The sequence below is a fragment of the Tiliqua scincoides genome, chromosome 2 (assembly GCF_035046505.1).
Source record: "Tiliqua scincoides isolate rTilSci1 chromosome 2, rTilSci1.hap2, whole genome shotgun sequence".
Lineage (NCBI taxonomy): Eukaryota > Metazoa > Chordata > Lepidosauria > Squamata > Scincidae > Tiliqua > Tiliqua scincoides.
Genome location: NC_089822.1, coordinates 78,724,436 through 78,741,429, shown reverse-complemented (window position 1 = coordinate 78,741,429; position 16,994 = coordinate 78,724,436). Strand labels below are relative to the sequence as shown.

Here is a 16,994-nt window from a genome sequence, read left to right as displayed (position 1 = left end):
CAAATACCTCACAACCAAACAGAAGAACAAGAAACTCAAGAGAAGGCCAGCCAAATCAAAAAAGTTTTCACTGCCTACTTAAAAGCAGGCTCATTCAGGGGGCTGTTACAGAAAAGCCCCAACCTCATGTTCTCACCAAGTGTGCCTGTTAGGAGTAGGATGCAGAATGAAACCTTCAGTGGTGACCACAAGTTGTGAGCCCATTGACATGTGAGAAGGCAATCATTCCGGTACCCAGCTCCATGTAGGGCTTTATTCTAATAAGAAGCACTTTTAATTGTGCTGGATTTGAATCCAGGATGACCAAACTCACAAGAATTGGTTTTGATTGCTCAAGGTTCAGTTAGTCTTGTATTTTGTTACCACCAGCAGCCAAACACGTTTCTGATGTTCACAAGCAGGGCATGTATGTATGTTGCTGATTATCATTCTCTGTTGTTTGTCACCAGCATGTTATTCAGACGCTTACTGTCTGTACAACTTAGGGCCCAAGTTGTCCGTTCAACTTAGGGCCAATCCTATCCAGTTTTCCAGTGCCTGTGCAGCTGTTCCAATAGGGCATGCGCTGCATCCTGTGGTGGTGGGGCAATCACAGAGGCCTCTTCAAAGTATGGAAACATTTGTTCCCTTACCTCAAGGTTGCATTGCCACCAGTGCTGGAAAGTCGGATAGGATTGGGCTTTTAGTCATTGTGGCAAAAAGTCATTGAGACCTATTATAAATGTGTCAATAATTAAAAAGCAAAAGATCCTTGATGCAGGGGAATGTGGGATTTAAACATGCAATCTAAATAAAAGTATGAGTTTACTGTATTAGGAGAGGCAGCAGTTCTCTCTGGCTCTCAGGTCAGAGATCTTGTTTTTTTCATTGGCATGCCTCAGGGGAGTCTTTCAATGGAAGATGTAAGGGTAAGAGCAAGCTGATAGCAGGGTTTCTAGCAAAAACAAGCTAATCCTCCCTTGCTTTTCTGTATTAAGGGCCTGATCCTATCAAATGTTCCAGTGCTGGTGTAGTTGTGCCAGTGAGGTGTGCACTGCATCCTGTGGTGGAGGGGCAGTCACTGGGGCCTTCTCAAGCTATGGGAACGTGTTCTTACTAAGGGGCTACATTGTGGCTACATTGGAGCTGGAAAGTTGGATAGGATTGGGCCCTAAGGGTGTAATCCAGTGGTTCCCAAATTGTGAGCACTGGCTCCCCAGGGGAGCCACAGAAACCAGGCAGGGGAGCCATGGAATCCTCAGAAAAAACCTGTGGCCCTATATACAATGTATAGGATTGTAGCCCTAGTGGGGAGCTTCAGCCAGTGGCCCAGTAAGGCTGCAATCCTATCCATACTTACCTGGGAGTAAATCCCACTGACTGTAAGGAGGCTTACTTTTGAGGAGACATGCTAGGATTGGGCTCTGAGGGCCCAGTCCTATCCAACTTTCCAGCATTGGTGCAACTGCAGTGCAGCCCCATGGTAAGGGAACAAAGGTTCCCATACATTTAGGAGGCCTCCGAGACGGTCCCCATCACAGGATGCAGTGCACGCCCCATTGGGACAGTTACACTGGAAAATTGGATGGGATTGGGCCCCAAGTCAAGGGACTCAGCAGTTGAAAAAGTTTGGGAACCACTTAGGGAATCCTAGGTACCATTCCTTTGGAGTAAGCCTCATGCACACAGTGGGAGGAAGGGCACAACCCAATGCATGTCTACTCAGAAGTCCTATTGTGTTCAATGGGACTTACTCCCAGGAAAGTGTGGATAGGATGTCTTTTGAGAGTGCCTTTGAGAGTGGCAGTCTCTAATTGAACCCAGTCTCTAATTGAACCCAGTCCTATGCATGTCTACTCTACATCCATTCTAGTCAACGGGACTTACTCCCAGGTAAGTGTGGCTAGGATTGCAGCCTGGGAGCCCAAGCGATACATGTCTACTCAGAAGTAAGTCCCATTATAGTGACTGGGGCTTACTCCGAGGTAGTGTGGATAGGGTTTACAGCCTTACTTCCAAGCAAACATGCACAGAATCGTGTTGCTTGCACTGCACACCACGAGCCTCTTGCTTGCATCGCTTCCTCCAAAGCCTGCCCGAGTGGCACCAAATTCAGCGCGCGATCGTCGTTTAGAACCTTGGCAAGCTAGAGCTTGAAGCCCCACCCCGCTCCCGCGTTCCCTACTGAGCTTTCGCTCTTGTTTGCCTCACCGCCTGCAAGAGCGCGGCAACTGAGGGAGGCGGAGCGAACCATTTGTGCTCAAGGAGGGGGGCGTTCCTTCCAATGAGTTTGCCCTCCATTCTCGAGTCGGTTGGCTGCGAGGTGAGTCGGGGGGGGGGCTGCTGAACTAAGTAGACCAGGACGGCAGGGCTGTGCGCGCGCGCGCGCGGGGTGTCCCCCCTTTTAGCAACAACTTGGTGCGGTCCGAGCTGGTCGCGTGCGCGCGCCTGAGCGAAAGAGCGAGCTTCGGGGCAGTCGCCGGCGCGAGGCGTTCGGGTGCGTGTGCGGCTTGCGCGAGGTGAGACGCCCGTGGTTAGCCTGAAGCGGCCGCTGTTTTGCTGTTCGAGGAGGAGGAGGAGGAAAGAGGAGAGGGCAGCGCGAGCGAGCAACGGACAGCTGTGGTGTGGCGTCGGGGGCCGTTGCGCGCGTGCGCGGGGGGGCAGGTGAGCGGGGGCTCGGGGTGCGAGAACCGTTGGTGGGGAGCGGTTGCCCCTCTGTCGTGGTGATGGCGGTTGAGGGGAGAGTTTTTCTTTCCCGCCAAAATGGGAGCGGTGTAGGGGCGGTGGCGGCGGGAGGAGGGAAAGAAGGGGGGAGCCGCGCCGGCCTGGCGGTTCCCAGGGGGGGGAGGCACGTGCACCGGGCGGAGGGCGAGGGGAGGTCGGGCGCGCGAAGGTTTGCCTTAGGCTCATCTCTGGTTCCCCTCCCTCAGGACAGCGGGGCTCCTCCGCGTGCCTTGAGGACGAGCGACGCTGCCTGGAACCCCCGAGGACCCCCCCGCCTCCCTCAGGAGCCAGAGCCGCCCGGGGCACAGCAGCCTCAGCATGAGCCGCGATTTCAAACCCGGGGACCTGATCTTCGCCAAGATGAAAGGCTATCCCCATTGGCCAGCCCGGGTAAGGCGCGCGACCCTCCTCCACCTGCCTCCGCCGCCGCCCTCCCCACGGGGGAGCCCGGAGCACAGCTGGAAACCGGCCTCTGGAGGCATATCGTCCTCATGCCTCTCCTGAGGCTCCTCTCCCGGGAGGCGCAGCCTTGAAGCGGCTTCTGCCTGTTTTCCACACACACCCCCATGCGCTGGCCTTGGCTGCCTTGTGGAGGGGGCGTGTTTGTATTGGAAGTGACTTCTAAATCACGTTGCAGATACACCAGCAACATGCTAGTTATGGGTTTTTCTTCCCCTTTAAATTTTGATGGGTCTATTGGCACTTGCAACATGCAAAGAGCCTTTTCTTTTTCTAGCGTCCCATAGTAATTTTTTAAGGGGGTCTTCCAAACTATAGAGGTGTAAAATACATGGTTGTTAGTTCTGCTTGATGGCATAGGTTTGCATTCATCATCCTCATCCTTATGATTACACAGGCCTACAAAATTGAGGGTCAGAAAAGTTTTTCCCAAACTATGGTAATTTGATATGAATTTGGGGTGCAGATTCCAAAAATGGCATCCATTTTGCCCTATCACGTCTAGTTCTGGAGATATAGTAGAGCCTCATTAGTGAATGGTTCAAGCAGCTTTCTCATGAGGAAGCCATGGTGTAGGCTTCTTCATGAGGAAGCTGCTTGAACCATTCACTAAAGAGGCTATGCCATGTCTCCGAAACTAGACATGATAGGGCAAAACAGATGCCATTTTTGTAATTGGTACCCCAAATATGCCCAGGAATTGGTGTAAAATTTAAGGAAGCAAAATGTGTGTTGGCCTGTGTTATCATTAGTATTAACCATATTTATATGCAGCTTTCCAACTAAAAGTTCACAAAGCAGTTTGCAGAGAAAAGTCAAATAACTGATAGCTCCCTGTCCCAAAAGGGCTCACAGTCTGTAAAGGTGCAAAAGAACACCAGCAGACAACCACTAGAAAAGACACTGCTGGGATGAGGAGGGTGGGTTATTCTCCCCCTGTCTTTTGTGCTCCCTGTAGCATTTGGTAGGCCACTGTAACATACAGGAAGCTGGACTAGATGGGCCTTTCACCTGATCCCACAGGGCTATTCTTATATTAAGAGTACCCACTTAAAAAAAAATAATGCCTCTTTCCTTGTTAAGTACAAGCCAATGAATGAAGATTTTTTCCATGTTTTTTCCCCCCCTGGAACATATACCTTATATCTATATAAATCATAACTTATTTGTGATCAGTGTTAATTAGGATGTTGAAAATGCTGCATTTAGTTCTGATGTTGATTGTCACTAGTGGTCTGTGGGGGAAGGAAGGTGAAAGTCAGAGAATGGTGGTAATTATGACTAGCATTGCAATTCTTGCACATCTACTCAGAAGTAAGTCCTGTTGAGTTCAACAGGACTTACTTCCAGGTAAGCTTGTATAGGATTTTAGCCTGAGGTCACAATCCTAACCAGGTCTACCTCAGAAGTAAGTCGTATTTTGTTCAGTGGGGCTTACTCTCAGGAAAGTGTGGTTAGGATTGCAGCCTAATATTACTAAAGGGCCTTTGCTAATTGCATAGATGCTGATTAATTTTTGTAAAAGCTGTACAAAATCATGCTGTATAATTTTTTTATATATATATATATATCCACAAACAGACTAATATATTAACAGTAATATGTCTTGCCAATAGTTAAGAATAGAAAAGTCTATTTTTTCTGTGTGTTTGATCACTGATTCACAAGTCCTTTTAGATAGGTCCCACCTTGCATGGGTGGCTTCTTGTTCTTGTACTGCACACTCAAAATACAGGGCAAAGCCAGATATAATCCACTGCTCCTCTCCCCAGCGCCATAGAGCAGACAGATAATTGCTAGCCTTCTTCCCTGTCTTGGAGCTGGAGAGGGAGATGAGGACTTGTCTGTTTCTGAAGCATACTGTGTGTGTTTAATGCAAGTTCTAAACATTCCCCTCTAGCTTCGAGATGAAGAGGCAAAGTGAAGGGCTTATTTGCTTGGCTCTGTGCTTTCTGGTTGTTTGGAGAAATTGCAAACACAGAACCAAGCTTTCAGGTACTTTACCTTATCCCTCCAACTCAGTTGAAAGTGCCAGTTTTTTCCAGTGGTACTTCAGATAGTTGGACTATGCAAAGTGGTACAATGAAAGACAAACATTGAACAACATGGTAGTAGAATGTCCTCTAAGTAGGCTTTCATATGTATTACATTCCTACATTTTTGCTGTCACTAGTGGAGAACAATATTTTATGAGATAACAGTCACTATAATAAATACAGATGATTTTGACAGAAAAGTATGAGGTAGATTTACAGTGTATATTGGAGTTTAATGAAAGTGTTAAAATAACATGTTTTGACCCCAAAAAGCACAAGTCAGCTTAAAAAAAACAACTCAGTAAGGGGTGTTGTTGGAGCAATGTAGCGGTGGTGTGGCCATGCATGGCTCTGACCCAGATTGTATGCTCTTTACATACTAATTGCCTTGGGAAAAGTGTTTCCATTAGGGTCAGTAGAAACTTTTTTTCCTGAGGCAAATGGCACATAAAGAGTGCATGGTTTGGATTGAAATCACAATGGGGCAAATGATTAAATTCCCTATCTTTTTTAATATGTACTATTTATTTTAATTTTTTTAACACAGATTTACAATATAGTCCTCTATGCTTATTCAAAAATAAGTCTCTTATGGAATATAAGTAGAACTGTGTTCTGTAGGGCTTATTCCCAGGGTCATGTGCATAGAATTGTGACCCTTATTGTAAACAGATACAAAATGTGCCATGAGTGCTGATTTAAAAATAATTGGGAGTCATGAATATCCATGGCGTAGTTGTAGGGTTTGTTTTGCACTATAAAATGCTGAGTCTGCAACTTTCATTCAGCAGAATAGTTTAACACAGTATACATTTAAGATGATTGCACATAGTTTTTATTTAAAAATTACCAAGATCTTTCTGGATGCAGGTTCTCCTCAGACATATGTGTATCTTACCCACATTTCAGTAATGTAAATTAATAAATTTAACGTAACAACCCAATCCTATCCATAATCTAAGCCAGAGGTGTTCAAACTTGCACCTGCTGTGTGCCCGGAATGTGGTCCCCATCTGGACTGCATCTGAGCAGATGCCCTGTGACATCCTCCTCTTTCGGAGGACAGGGACGCTTCTGTCCCAGAAGGCCACGCAACAGGATGTCCGGGTAGACGCAACTGCCCAGAGCATCCCTGTCCTCTGAAAGAGGACGATATCATGCAGCGTCTGAGCAGAATTGAGAGATCCACTCACCGAACAGGTGAATCCACACGAAAGCCAGATCCGGCCCCTGGGGTCACACAGGTCTGCTCTAAGCCTTATGGTTCAGCTGTATCCTATCCATACACTAAGCCTTGGAGTCTAAGGACTCAGCTATAAAATACATTTGGAAATTCCATACTGAACTGAGTAAGGCTTAATTTTAGCTAAACAAGCACAGGATTAGGCTGTATAGGTTCTATTTGCAACTGTTATTTCTGTAAGATTAATGTTGTGCTAAATATAGTGAGAGGCGAAATTTTTTTCTTTAATGTTATGTTAAAACAGTCTGTTTAAAACATCTTGATTAAAAATAAATTTCTTGTTTTCATTCTTAGGTGGATGAAGTTCCTGATGGTGCAGTCAAGCCACCTACAAATAAAATGCCTATATTCTTTTTTGGCACTCATGAGACGTAAGTCCTGTAGATGCAAACCAATACTAGCTTTGGTAGAACTTGTCTGTAGAGCTACAGAATGTATAAACAGCACTATTAATTTTAGTCTTGCTTCTAGAGCACATAGAATGGCATGTTAAGAGAATACAGTTTTGACATTGGGTTTAATGCTGCTGGACTGATCTATTTTCAGGTTTCAGTTTTAAGAGCCTTTGATTCCTAGGTACAGATCCTAGTTTGTTAGACTTATTACATATATGGTGGTGAAACTGGCACAAATGGCGCACATGTCGGGGAACAGAGAGTGATTGTAAACATGCAAGTGGGACTGCCCATCCATCTCAGTCCAGCAGTAGGCAGGGGGAGATAGAGCTAGGGCAGGGCTTCTCAAACTGGATCGTCGGGACGCCCCAGCCTGTGGGCCCGGGCCTGTTTCCTCTTAAGGGGTGGAGCCAGCCTGGAGGCAGTGGCGTAATCCTCAGGATCGCATCGCTCAGGGGGGCTGCAGGGGCTTGGTTCCACTTACCCAAGCCTCCTGGGGATGTGGGGAGCTCTGCATGACCTTCTGCAGGGCTCTCCGCAGCTTTGAAAGCAAAAGTGGAGCAATTGTGCCCTGCCTCCTCTGAAGTGGAAGTGGAGCATGTTTGCTCCACTTTCACTTCTGCAGCTGTGGGGAGCCCTGCAGAAGGTCGAGCAGGAGTCCACTTAACCTGGGAGGCTCAGGTAAGTGGACTCAAGCCCCTGCAGCCCCCCTGGCACTGCTACCTTCCCTCTGTCCCCGCAAGAACTTAGAGAGGCTCAAACTCTCCCTGAGAGTTTGAAAACAGCTGAGCTAGGGTATTGTCATGGCCTCAGGATTTTGGCCATTTGAGAGTGCCCTGAACTCTTAAGCCAAGGCTGAAACTCATAGGAGCCAAGATCAACTTTGAACAGGTTGCTTCTCATGCTTGTTCAGACTGCTTTGAGAATCTGCCAGCCTGACACCAAACAGACAGGCACATGGGGGGGGCACTCTCTGAGGGTATGGCTCAGAAAAGGTATGTCACTGAAAAACAAAGCAAGAGAAGATAAAGTGGGGAAGAGAAAAAGATGAGAATGTACATCAGGCAGGTTAGGGCTGGAGAGACAATCTGCTGATTGCATAATGAAGGCTGCAATCCTATACATGCTTGTCTGGAAGCAAGTCCCATTAAATATAGTAAGATTTACTTTTGAGTAGACATACGTAGGATAGTGCTGTAAGTTAGGTGTTTTGAAAAGTTGTGCTTACTGAAACTTGCCAGGGGATGAGTTGGCTGCAGGTTTCTAGGACTTGGCTGTCTGACTGTTCTCTTGAATCGCTAATTTCCATACTAGCTTGTAGAGATATATTATTTTGAAAAAAATCTGTTTTAAAAATACATGTTTCATTCTACTTTCTATTACAATCCCAGATCATCTTGCCTGTGTGTATAACCATTTTAAGGGCCCAATCCTATCCAACTTTCCAGCGCTAATGCAGCCGTGCTAATGGAGTACATGCTGCATCCTGAGATGGGGGGGCAGTTACCAAGGCCACCTCAAGGTAAGATAATGTTTGTTTCTTTACCTTGGGACTGCATCAGCACTGGAAAGTTGAATAAGATTGGGCCCTAAATTTTAAGTATGTATATGAAGCTGGTTTTTTTTTCCACTATGCACCTCTTTCAGCATCTTTCTTATTTGTCATTCTGTTGCCTGGGTTCAAGAAATACTTTTGAACTACACTAATTGAAAGTTCATTGGTTTAATCTGCAAATTTGGCTACCTTACTGTTCATATGACTGATTCCTGATCATTTTGGAATAATTAAATAGCATCAGCTGCACTACTGAGAAATGTGGGATTCCAGTCACTAGGCTATGAAGGAGTCTTGCCTATTTTCCCATGACTGCTAAGTTCCATCAGGAGCACTTGCTGTTGAATTTGTTCAACTATATTTAATATATTTTTATCCCACCTTTTCTTCTCTTCTTCTCAAGGCAGCTAACATCATTTATAAAAAAATGATCCATTTATTTCTCTACAAAATAAAAAAAAATCTAAACAAAAACCCTACGCGCACCAGCAATTGAACAATGGAACGACTCTCAATAAAAACTGATGGCATAAAATATACGGCAAGGAGAGATATGGCTGGATATCAACAGCATATTGATGGCACTCCACATCTGCGACTGACCTAAATAAATAATACAGATTAAATAGCATAGATTAAAAGGCACAATAAAATGGCGAGTGGATAAACTTGTTGATAATAAACATAACTCACCCACCCTAAGTGCACGAAAGCCAAATGAAACAAAAATGTTTTCAGTGCATGCCAAAACATCTCAAGGTGGAGGAGACAGTTCTCATTCTCTAAGAAGGTTGTTCCATAATTGCAGTGCCACCACTGAGAAGGTCCTTCTTGTTGCCACCCCCTAGGTTCTGTCTGGGACCTTACCCACAGGCTAGCTCCCTCAGAAGATCTGAGAGCAGGGCCAGAATGCATGGAAGGTGGTCCTTTGGGATCTCTGGTCCTGAGGGCTATAAAAGTTAAGGCCAGCACCTTAAATTGGGCTCAGAAACAAACTGGGAACCAAAGTAGTTGAAGCAGCAGTATATAGAGTTGAACCACTTAACTTTAGTAACCACACAGACCACCACATTCCGCACTAATTGCAGTTTCAAGACCGTCTTCAAGGGCAACCCTACATACTGTTTGTTAGAGAAGTCTAACCAAGATGTCACTAAGGTATGAACTACTGTGGTAGTGTCCATTCAACTTGGGTATGTTTGTAACTGATGCATCAGCTGAGCAAAAGCCTGATTCCCAAGCTGTTTACCTGTTCCTCCAGAGAGGAGTCCAACTCCATTCATGTGGTTGAACTACATGTGGATGAACCAGCACCTGCATTGTGGATTTCTGGACCAAAAAGACATGTTTGTTCAAATTTAATTTCAGTTTGTTAGCCATCCAGTTCCCAGCTGTCACCAGGCAACACTCCAAGATCATGACAGCCGCAACACCCAATATTTAATGGCTAGTGCTGAATATCATCAGCATATTGATGGCACTTCACTCCAAATCTCCAAATGATCTCTCCTAGCTGTTTCATATACAGGCATGTACTTCTTAACAGCAGACCACGTATATGACAGTAGTCAAAGTGCTTAATGAGGCAATCAGGTCTCCCAGAGCCTGCAGCAGACTGTCTGTTTACAGAACAGATACTTAATGCAAAGAAGAGGCAATTTGTTTCCAATAGCCTGGGCAACCAGCAAGTATCTAGCAAGGAGTGTCTGTTCACACAACAAAGGCACCAGATTGGGCCAAATGTTCACTTAACAACCTAATTGCATAACAACGAGACTTGGAGAATGTATCCCCATTAAGTGGCGCACACCTGCATATATTAAACAGCACAGGAGTTAAGGTGGAAGCCTGTGACGTCCCGCACCACAGTGGCCAGGATGCTGAACAGACATCCCTGAGATCTCTTCCTGGAATCTGTTGGCCAAGAAAGAACCACTGCAAAGCATTGCCACCACGCCCAACTCAGCCAACCTTCCCAGAATAGCACCATTGTTGATGGTGTGGAAAGCCTCTAAGAGGTCCAGCAGGACCTAAAGCAGCTGTTTTCAACCTTTTTTCAGGTTTTTCACACTTACAAGGCACTAAAGTTGTCAAGGCACACTACTAGTTTTTAATTACATTATTATGTTGCAGTTAATTAATATAACTAAGGGCACAATCCTAACCAGGTCTACTCAGAAGTAAGTCTTATTTTGTTCAATGGGGCTAACTCTTAGTTAGGATTGCAGCCATAGATCATTACATGACAATTAAAGAAATTCCCAAGAAGCTTGGAGAGGGAAGTATATGTGGTTTCTGGAAAGGAGGAACAATGTTTTGAAGTAGGTGATCAAATTGTAATCAGTTGATATGCTTTGATATGTCAGGAGGTGCTGGCAAAGAGAAATGAGATTGAGCACATACTGGAGAAATGTGGGATGAGGAGCAGTGAGGAGATGTGACTACAGCAAGTGCAGGATTCAGTGGGGTGGGGGGAGGGACAGAGAATGTGAGGCACCTGATTCTGGACTTTGGAGCATGGGGAAGAGGGAGGGGAGGGCAGTAAAAGTTAACTGCAGTTATGATGGGGGAATGTATGTGGAGGAGGTGGGGTGGGGGAGAAGAGGAAAACATCACTTGCCTGCTCATCTGTTCAAGAAAGAATGTGACTAAGCTTCTGTACATCTACTTAGAAGTAAGCCCCATTATAGTCAGTGGTGCTTACTTCTAGGTAAGTGTGAATAGGATTGTAGCCTAGTGCCCTTGCTGTCAAAGCCTTGGCAGTGGAGGCAATGCAGGCAGGCTTACTTGGGGGCATTGCAGGCAAGGAAAAGAGGATCCTCAAGGATCCTTTTCCAGCCAGCTGCTTCTGGCTCCTTACCTGCTTCCACCTTCTGGCTCACTCCTTCCACACTCCTGACTGCTGGGACCTCTTCTGGGCTTCTCTGGCTGCTCGACTGGCTGCCCAATCAGCAGGCACCAGCAACAGCAGGCACTTCAAAGCCCCTTCGTGGCTGTTCCTTTTTCTCCTGCTGCCATGCAAGGCTCCAACCGGCCCTTTTCCCCCACGCCTGACTGCTTAGCCCCACAGCACACCTGAGGCGGCCTCACGGCACACCAGTGTGCCACAGCATAGCAGTTGAAAACCACTGACCTAAAGGAATGCACTCCGTTATCCCGTACTGGCACAGCTCATTCGCCAGGCTGTCTCCATCACAAACCCTGTCCTGAAATCAGATAAGCCATTTCACCCAGGAGTTTGGAGTCAACCTTCTGGATTTGGGATACCACCACCTGTTCAATCAACTTGTCCAGAAGGCGGAGGTTCGAAGCTATCATGTCTGTAGTACTGGGATCTAAGGAAGGCTTTTCCATGAGGGCTAGCAATACTGCCATTTTTCATATCTCAGGCACAACCCCCTGATGCATTAACCACACTGCCTACCCACTCGGGGCCAGCCTCTCTGCACCAGTTTTATAAAACAAGCTGGGCAAGGGTCAAGTGGGCAGGCAGATAGGTTCATTCCTTCAGGCTGTGCAAAGTGTAAAGAATCCAAGACAATAGGACCAACAGCTGCCTTCAGGACATCAACAAATACTGTTACTGTGGAGTCCCAAGTCATGACAGAAGTGAGTGATTTTTATCTGAGAAGTGCCAAGCAAATTTGTCCCAGCAAGGAGCTGTATGCTGCAATTCATTCCCCAAAGAGGCCAAAGAGAGCAACCCCGAACTGTATGGAAAAGCTTTGTCAGAGAGCTCTCCACAGATGCCATGGTGGTAGGAAAAAAACCCTTGCTGCTGTTGTCACCACTGAGTAGGATCTAATATGAACTCTAACTGTATTCCCGAGACTTGGGCTAGAATCTAACCCCTGCTCAGTTGGGCTTGTCCCAGGTTTTCTCCCACCTCCATTTGAGGTGACTGCCAGTTGTTTCATTGTCAACAGCTCCTTGATAAACCAAACGGCTCTATAATGGGTCAGAAGCTGCCTGGAAGCTATCTGATATCATCCACATGTTCAGCAAATAACGGGTCCATCATATGCCCTGCCACATGCATTGTGGCAGTAATCTACTGAGATTAGCGTGGATGCCATGGCAGCCACAAATTCCTGACCTGCTTTCACACCAAGGGGTCCCATTATTATTCCAGTTCAGGCAGGAAAGCTACTGGGCAGCAAGATGCAACAGGCATAAAAGGTACACCAACAGCATTCCAATACTGTCTTGTCCATGTAGCATGCCATGAAGGCACTCAAACCCAGCACACTGCTGACCAGATACCTGATAAGGGGCATGTCCTCAAATAGGCCAGTGCAACTCTACTTTCCTGCCACCCCAGCTGTGACTGCTTCAGCACTTATTAACCTGGTGAACCAAGCTGTTCTTTTCTCTTGAAAAAAATCTATTGAAGTTTCCATGATATATCTCACCTTCATCTAGGATCAAATTCCAGAAGAGGCAGCTCTGCTTATTCACTGACCTGGCATCCAGCAGCAATTTCAGGATAAAGGGGGCACTGCCAGGCCCACCAGACATCCAGGCGTTGGAGGGAGGGCCAGAAAGAGGGATAGTCTATCTGACTTTTTCTCCTGTAAAGGCCTCCCCAAACGCCGCTGCCATATCTTCTGTGGCCTTTCACTCTTTTAATGGTAGCACCATAGCACCCCCCCCCAACCATTTCCTCATACTTTGTCCTGGCAAGGACCCTCCAAAAACACACAAGTTACTACTCACAGTATCAACCAGTCATTCTCAAACTCACTCATCCCCTTACCTCCCACACCCTCACTACCACAAAGAAAGGGAGAAGGAAAAATAGTAAGGGTATTCAAATTGCAAAAGGCGAAGTCTCACCTAGCTCCTCCATGCCAGAGGGCCCATACCCTACCCATGTCTCAACCCCCACCCCTCTCTCACTTTTGTGGGTTTTAGGCATAATAGAGAAATCAGTGTTGGTTCACAAGAGGTGCTTCAAAGGAGAGGTCTCTTTTGGTGTTGCCCTTCATGGCAATTCATTACAAAGCTCACCTGGGGCAATACCCCTTTGGAAATAGTCCAACAATGAGGAAGGGGCTTCTTCACTGGGCAGCCTCCAGTGTTCTTGCTCCTGCTAACTTACTGCCACCACCACAGTTCTCTCCTCCCACCCCCCCAAACAGATGGCAAACAGGGAAAGTAACTCGAGCTGCTGATGCAAATTTTCGAGTTTGTCCAAAAAATTTTTGAAACCTGTTATTCTGTATCTACTGTACTATATTTGTTGAAGTGTTTGTTGAGAATCTGAAATAAATGTATTAGCGTAATATTTCAAATGAAGAGAATACGTGTTCTTTTGTATGTATACATGTTTCAGATTTTCTTTCCTTTTCTTTCCAGAGCATTTTTGGGACCAAAAGATATATTTCCCTATGCAGAAAACAAAGAAAAATATGGAAAACCAAATAAAAGAAAAGGTTTTAATGAAGGATTGTGGGAAATTGACAATAATCCCAAAGTTAAATTTTCTAGTCAGCAGGTAAGTTCCTTTTCAGTCTGAAAGCACTGGTAATTTGGTCAGAAATTTTTAATTTTTTTGTATCTGTTCAAGTTTAGCCACTTCTCAGTTTCTTGTCTACTACACTGATAGATCATAGCAATTATATTACATCATAGCAGTACATATCTCAAGTAGTTTCCTCTTTAGTTTAATGAATGTACATGACTAAGAGTACTTTTGCTATAACTTCTAGAGATGTTTGCCTATAGCAGCATTTCCCAAACAGCAGCTCCCTTGACCTACTGGACCACTGGCAGTGGCTCCCCATTAGGGCTACAATCCTATACCTTGTATAGGGTGGCAGGTATTTCCCAAGGATTCCGCAGCTCCCTTGGCTGGCTTCCATGTCTCCCTGGGGAGCCACAGCTCACTGTTTGGGAACCAAATAGTCTATAGCATTTTAAGGATTCATTCCTTCTATGACCTGCCCTAGAGAATCTGCTTTTATAGACTTCTGCATGGCTGCCTGATTTCCACATTTCCCAGAGTATTGTATAGATTTAGCACTTTGAAAGGCAATCTCTGTTTGGGCTGACTGCCCAGGGGGCCCACGCAGGTATCCCAGGCAGTCTGTAGCAGCTCATTCTGCACTGTTGCTGTCAAACAGAAGAGCAAAGCTCGTGGAGCCATGGGTGTATGAAGCCAGATGGGACATTGCTGGCTCTTCACGTTTTTGCCATCCTCAGTAGTGCAGCAAAGATCAGGTCAGCAGAGGTATCCTGATAGTGTACCTTGCTTCTACTGTTGTAGTCCCTGGTTTCAGACCCCCCCCCCGCATTATTTCCTGACTCATTGCTCCAAATGTTCTTAAGACGTTGTCCAATGACATTTCATTTTTTTCTTGTATAAATTTCTCCTTAGAAATATTTTCATTGGGCGTCATTGGTTAGTTAAGCTCAACCTTACGAACTAGAGATAAAAAACTCATTTCTTTACATTTAGCAGTCAAATGACCGCAGACACTCAAGCATAAGCCAATCTCACAAATAAGTTGAGAGCAGGCTTTGAGCCAAAAAATCCTGGTATTTTCTGTGACCCTCAGATAAGTCTGGGAAGGTATTAAAACTTAGAGGCGGTTTTTGACTATAGTTTTGTTTGATTTTACCCAGGGCCACATCCTGAAAAATAACCTACCAGTAATTGTTACCTAAGAATTGTACAGTCTCTATTAAAAACATAGTAAAAGATTATAAGATACATCTTTATTCATTAACTTGTAAAATTCTGGTCTTCGCTATTTTTTGTAAACTCTTTCAGAATAAGTGCACTGTAAACAACATACCAATGGAAATGTTAATCAAATCCTTCTTTAAGGTGCCTGGTGTGTTAAGACAGAGTCTTAACAGAAAACATACAAATTATAACTGGGAGTCCGCAATTCAGTTCACAGCGGAGAGACAAGCAACAAGGAATGAGTATGAGCGAGCACAGCTGTACATAAATTTTCTCAGAAATAGACTTATTACTTTCCATGGGTGGTGTTCTTAAGTAATTGTGCACTGAATTGTAGTCTTGGACTTTGTTTCAGATGGAAATGAGGATTATATCATGGTGTTTTAAAAACCAAACCTATGCCAAACATTTGCAAAATGGAGTAAGGGTGCAGAAGGGTGTGATCCTGCCAAAGAGAAAGGCTTGGTTGATTTAAATGGAAATGTTGAGCCTTGGCTTACTTTTTTCTCAGGAGTCAAAAGCTAACTTTGGCTGCAGCTTTGCAGCCTCATTGCCCTGGAGACTAACCACCTTCTAATTATGTCTCCATTGCTCTCCTCTGGGCTTTCCTGGCTGCTGAGCATGCCTGAGCAGCCCTGACTCCTGAGTTACCTGCAGATAAGGCAAGGAGATTATTTACACTTATTGGCAGAAATTTCTCACCTTATAGGTGAGTACTGTACTGTAGTTAACAATAGTTTCAGTCAGTTAAGTTGTCTAAAGTGAAATGCATCCAAAATTTATTTTAAAAGCAAATGACTTGAAATTTATTTCTGCTCTCATGTTGTCATTTGCTGTTCATTTTACTTACGTACTGGTAATATTTTTGTCCATAGTCTCATCCAGCTATTAATGCCACAGTTGTTAAAGAAACTGCTCAAGAAAGTAGTCCAGATTCTACAGATGGAAATGAACAAAAAATGGCTCCCAAAAGAAGAAAGACTACAGCTCTTAAAGTAAGTGATTATAAATCAGCAGTTGGAAAGGGCTGCTTTCTAGGGGACGGTCCTGTTGAAAAATAAGACAGCAATTTAACAAAAGAATTTTAACATTTTAAATGTAGTTGACACCCTCACCCAACCAATGCCAGGTGACTGGGACCATGGAGTAGTTTCTCTTGCACTCTGCCCCCCACCCTGATGAAACACGTTTTAGCATTGTTTTAAATCATGGGTCTTTAAACCCGGGGGGGGGGGCAGGTCCAGCCCACAGGAGGATTTGATGCAGCTGCAGCATGTGCATCCCCTGGGGGCTGGGGATTAGAATAGGCCCTCAGTTTGGCTGTACTTGTTCTAAGAGGCGACTAAACAGCCACCGGGTAGATGGGACTCGTCAGCCTGGGAAGGCAGCTCATCTGAGAGAAGGAAAACTCTGATCCCAAACCTCCACTGCCTTGTGGCTACATCCAGTTATGGAAAAGGCTTCAGGAGTCAACCTCAAGGCAAAATCAGGAGCCGGAGTCCCTGAGGCAGTACGTGGCTGAACACAATCACGTTCTGGTAACTCCTGCGACGCCGCTGGAACCAACCATATTGGCCTCTGCCTTTCCATTGGACCATTTCAGTGACATGGAGAGGGGGGATTTGCTGCATGGGTAACAACCTATCCTCCATACCTACTTTACCCAAGCTTCACGCACTGGAGAGGACACTCTGTTCTAGAACCACCATTCAGAGCGTGACACCATAGTCTTCCGAGACTGAAGGATGCCAACAAGAGCATGTGGTGGGGAAGCTTGACTGTTCTGACCCACAGCAATCTGTTGATGGGTCAGCAATACAGAGCCTTTTGTGGAGAGATGCTTCTGCTGAGAGTGAGTGGGGGGGGGGAGGCAAACAGAAGAGTAACTTCTGCATGATTCTCAACTCACAGA

General features: G+C 45.4%; 1 protein-coding gene across 4 annotated transcripts in view; it reads left to right on the top strand.

Moving 5' to 3' along the window:
- Positions 1 to 2,280: 2,280 nt before the first annotated feature.
- The window catches only part of PSIP1 (PC4 and SRSF1 interacting protein 1), a 44,492-nt gene continuing 29,778 nt past the window's right edge, over positions 2,281 to 16,994 (top strand). For 3 of the 4 annotated variants that reach the window (XM_066617574.1, XM_066617572.1, XM_066617575.1), the window contains exons 1-5: positions 2,551 to 2,643; positions 2,910 to 3,093; positions 6,736 to 6,812; positions 13,750 to 13,888; positions 15,958 to 16,077. In XM_066617574.1, the coding sequence (XP_066473671.1) occupies positions 3,022 to 3,093; positions 6,736 to 6,812; positions 13,750 to 13,888; positions 15,958 to 16,077 (408 nt within the window). In that variant the 5' untranslated portion in view covers positions 2,551 to 2,643; positions 2,910 to 3,021. Of the gene's footprint in view, positions 2,303 to 2,550; positions 2,644 to 2,909; positions 3,094 to 6,735; positions 6,813 to 13,749; positions 13,889 to 15,957; positions 16,078 to 16,994 lie in introns of those variants that run through there. The other variant, XM_066617573.1, reaches the window with a different exon arrangement.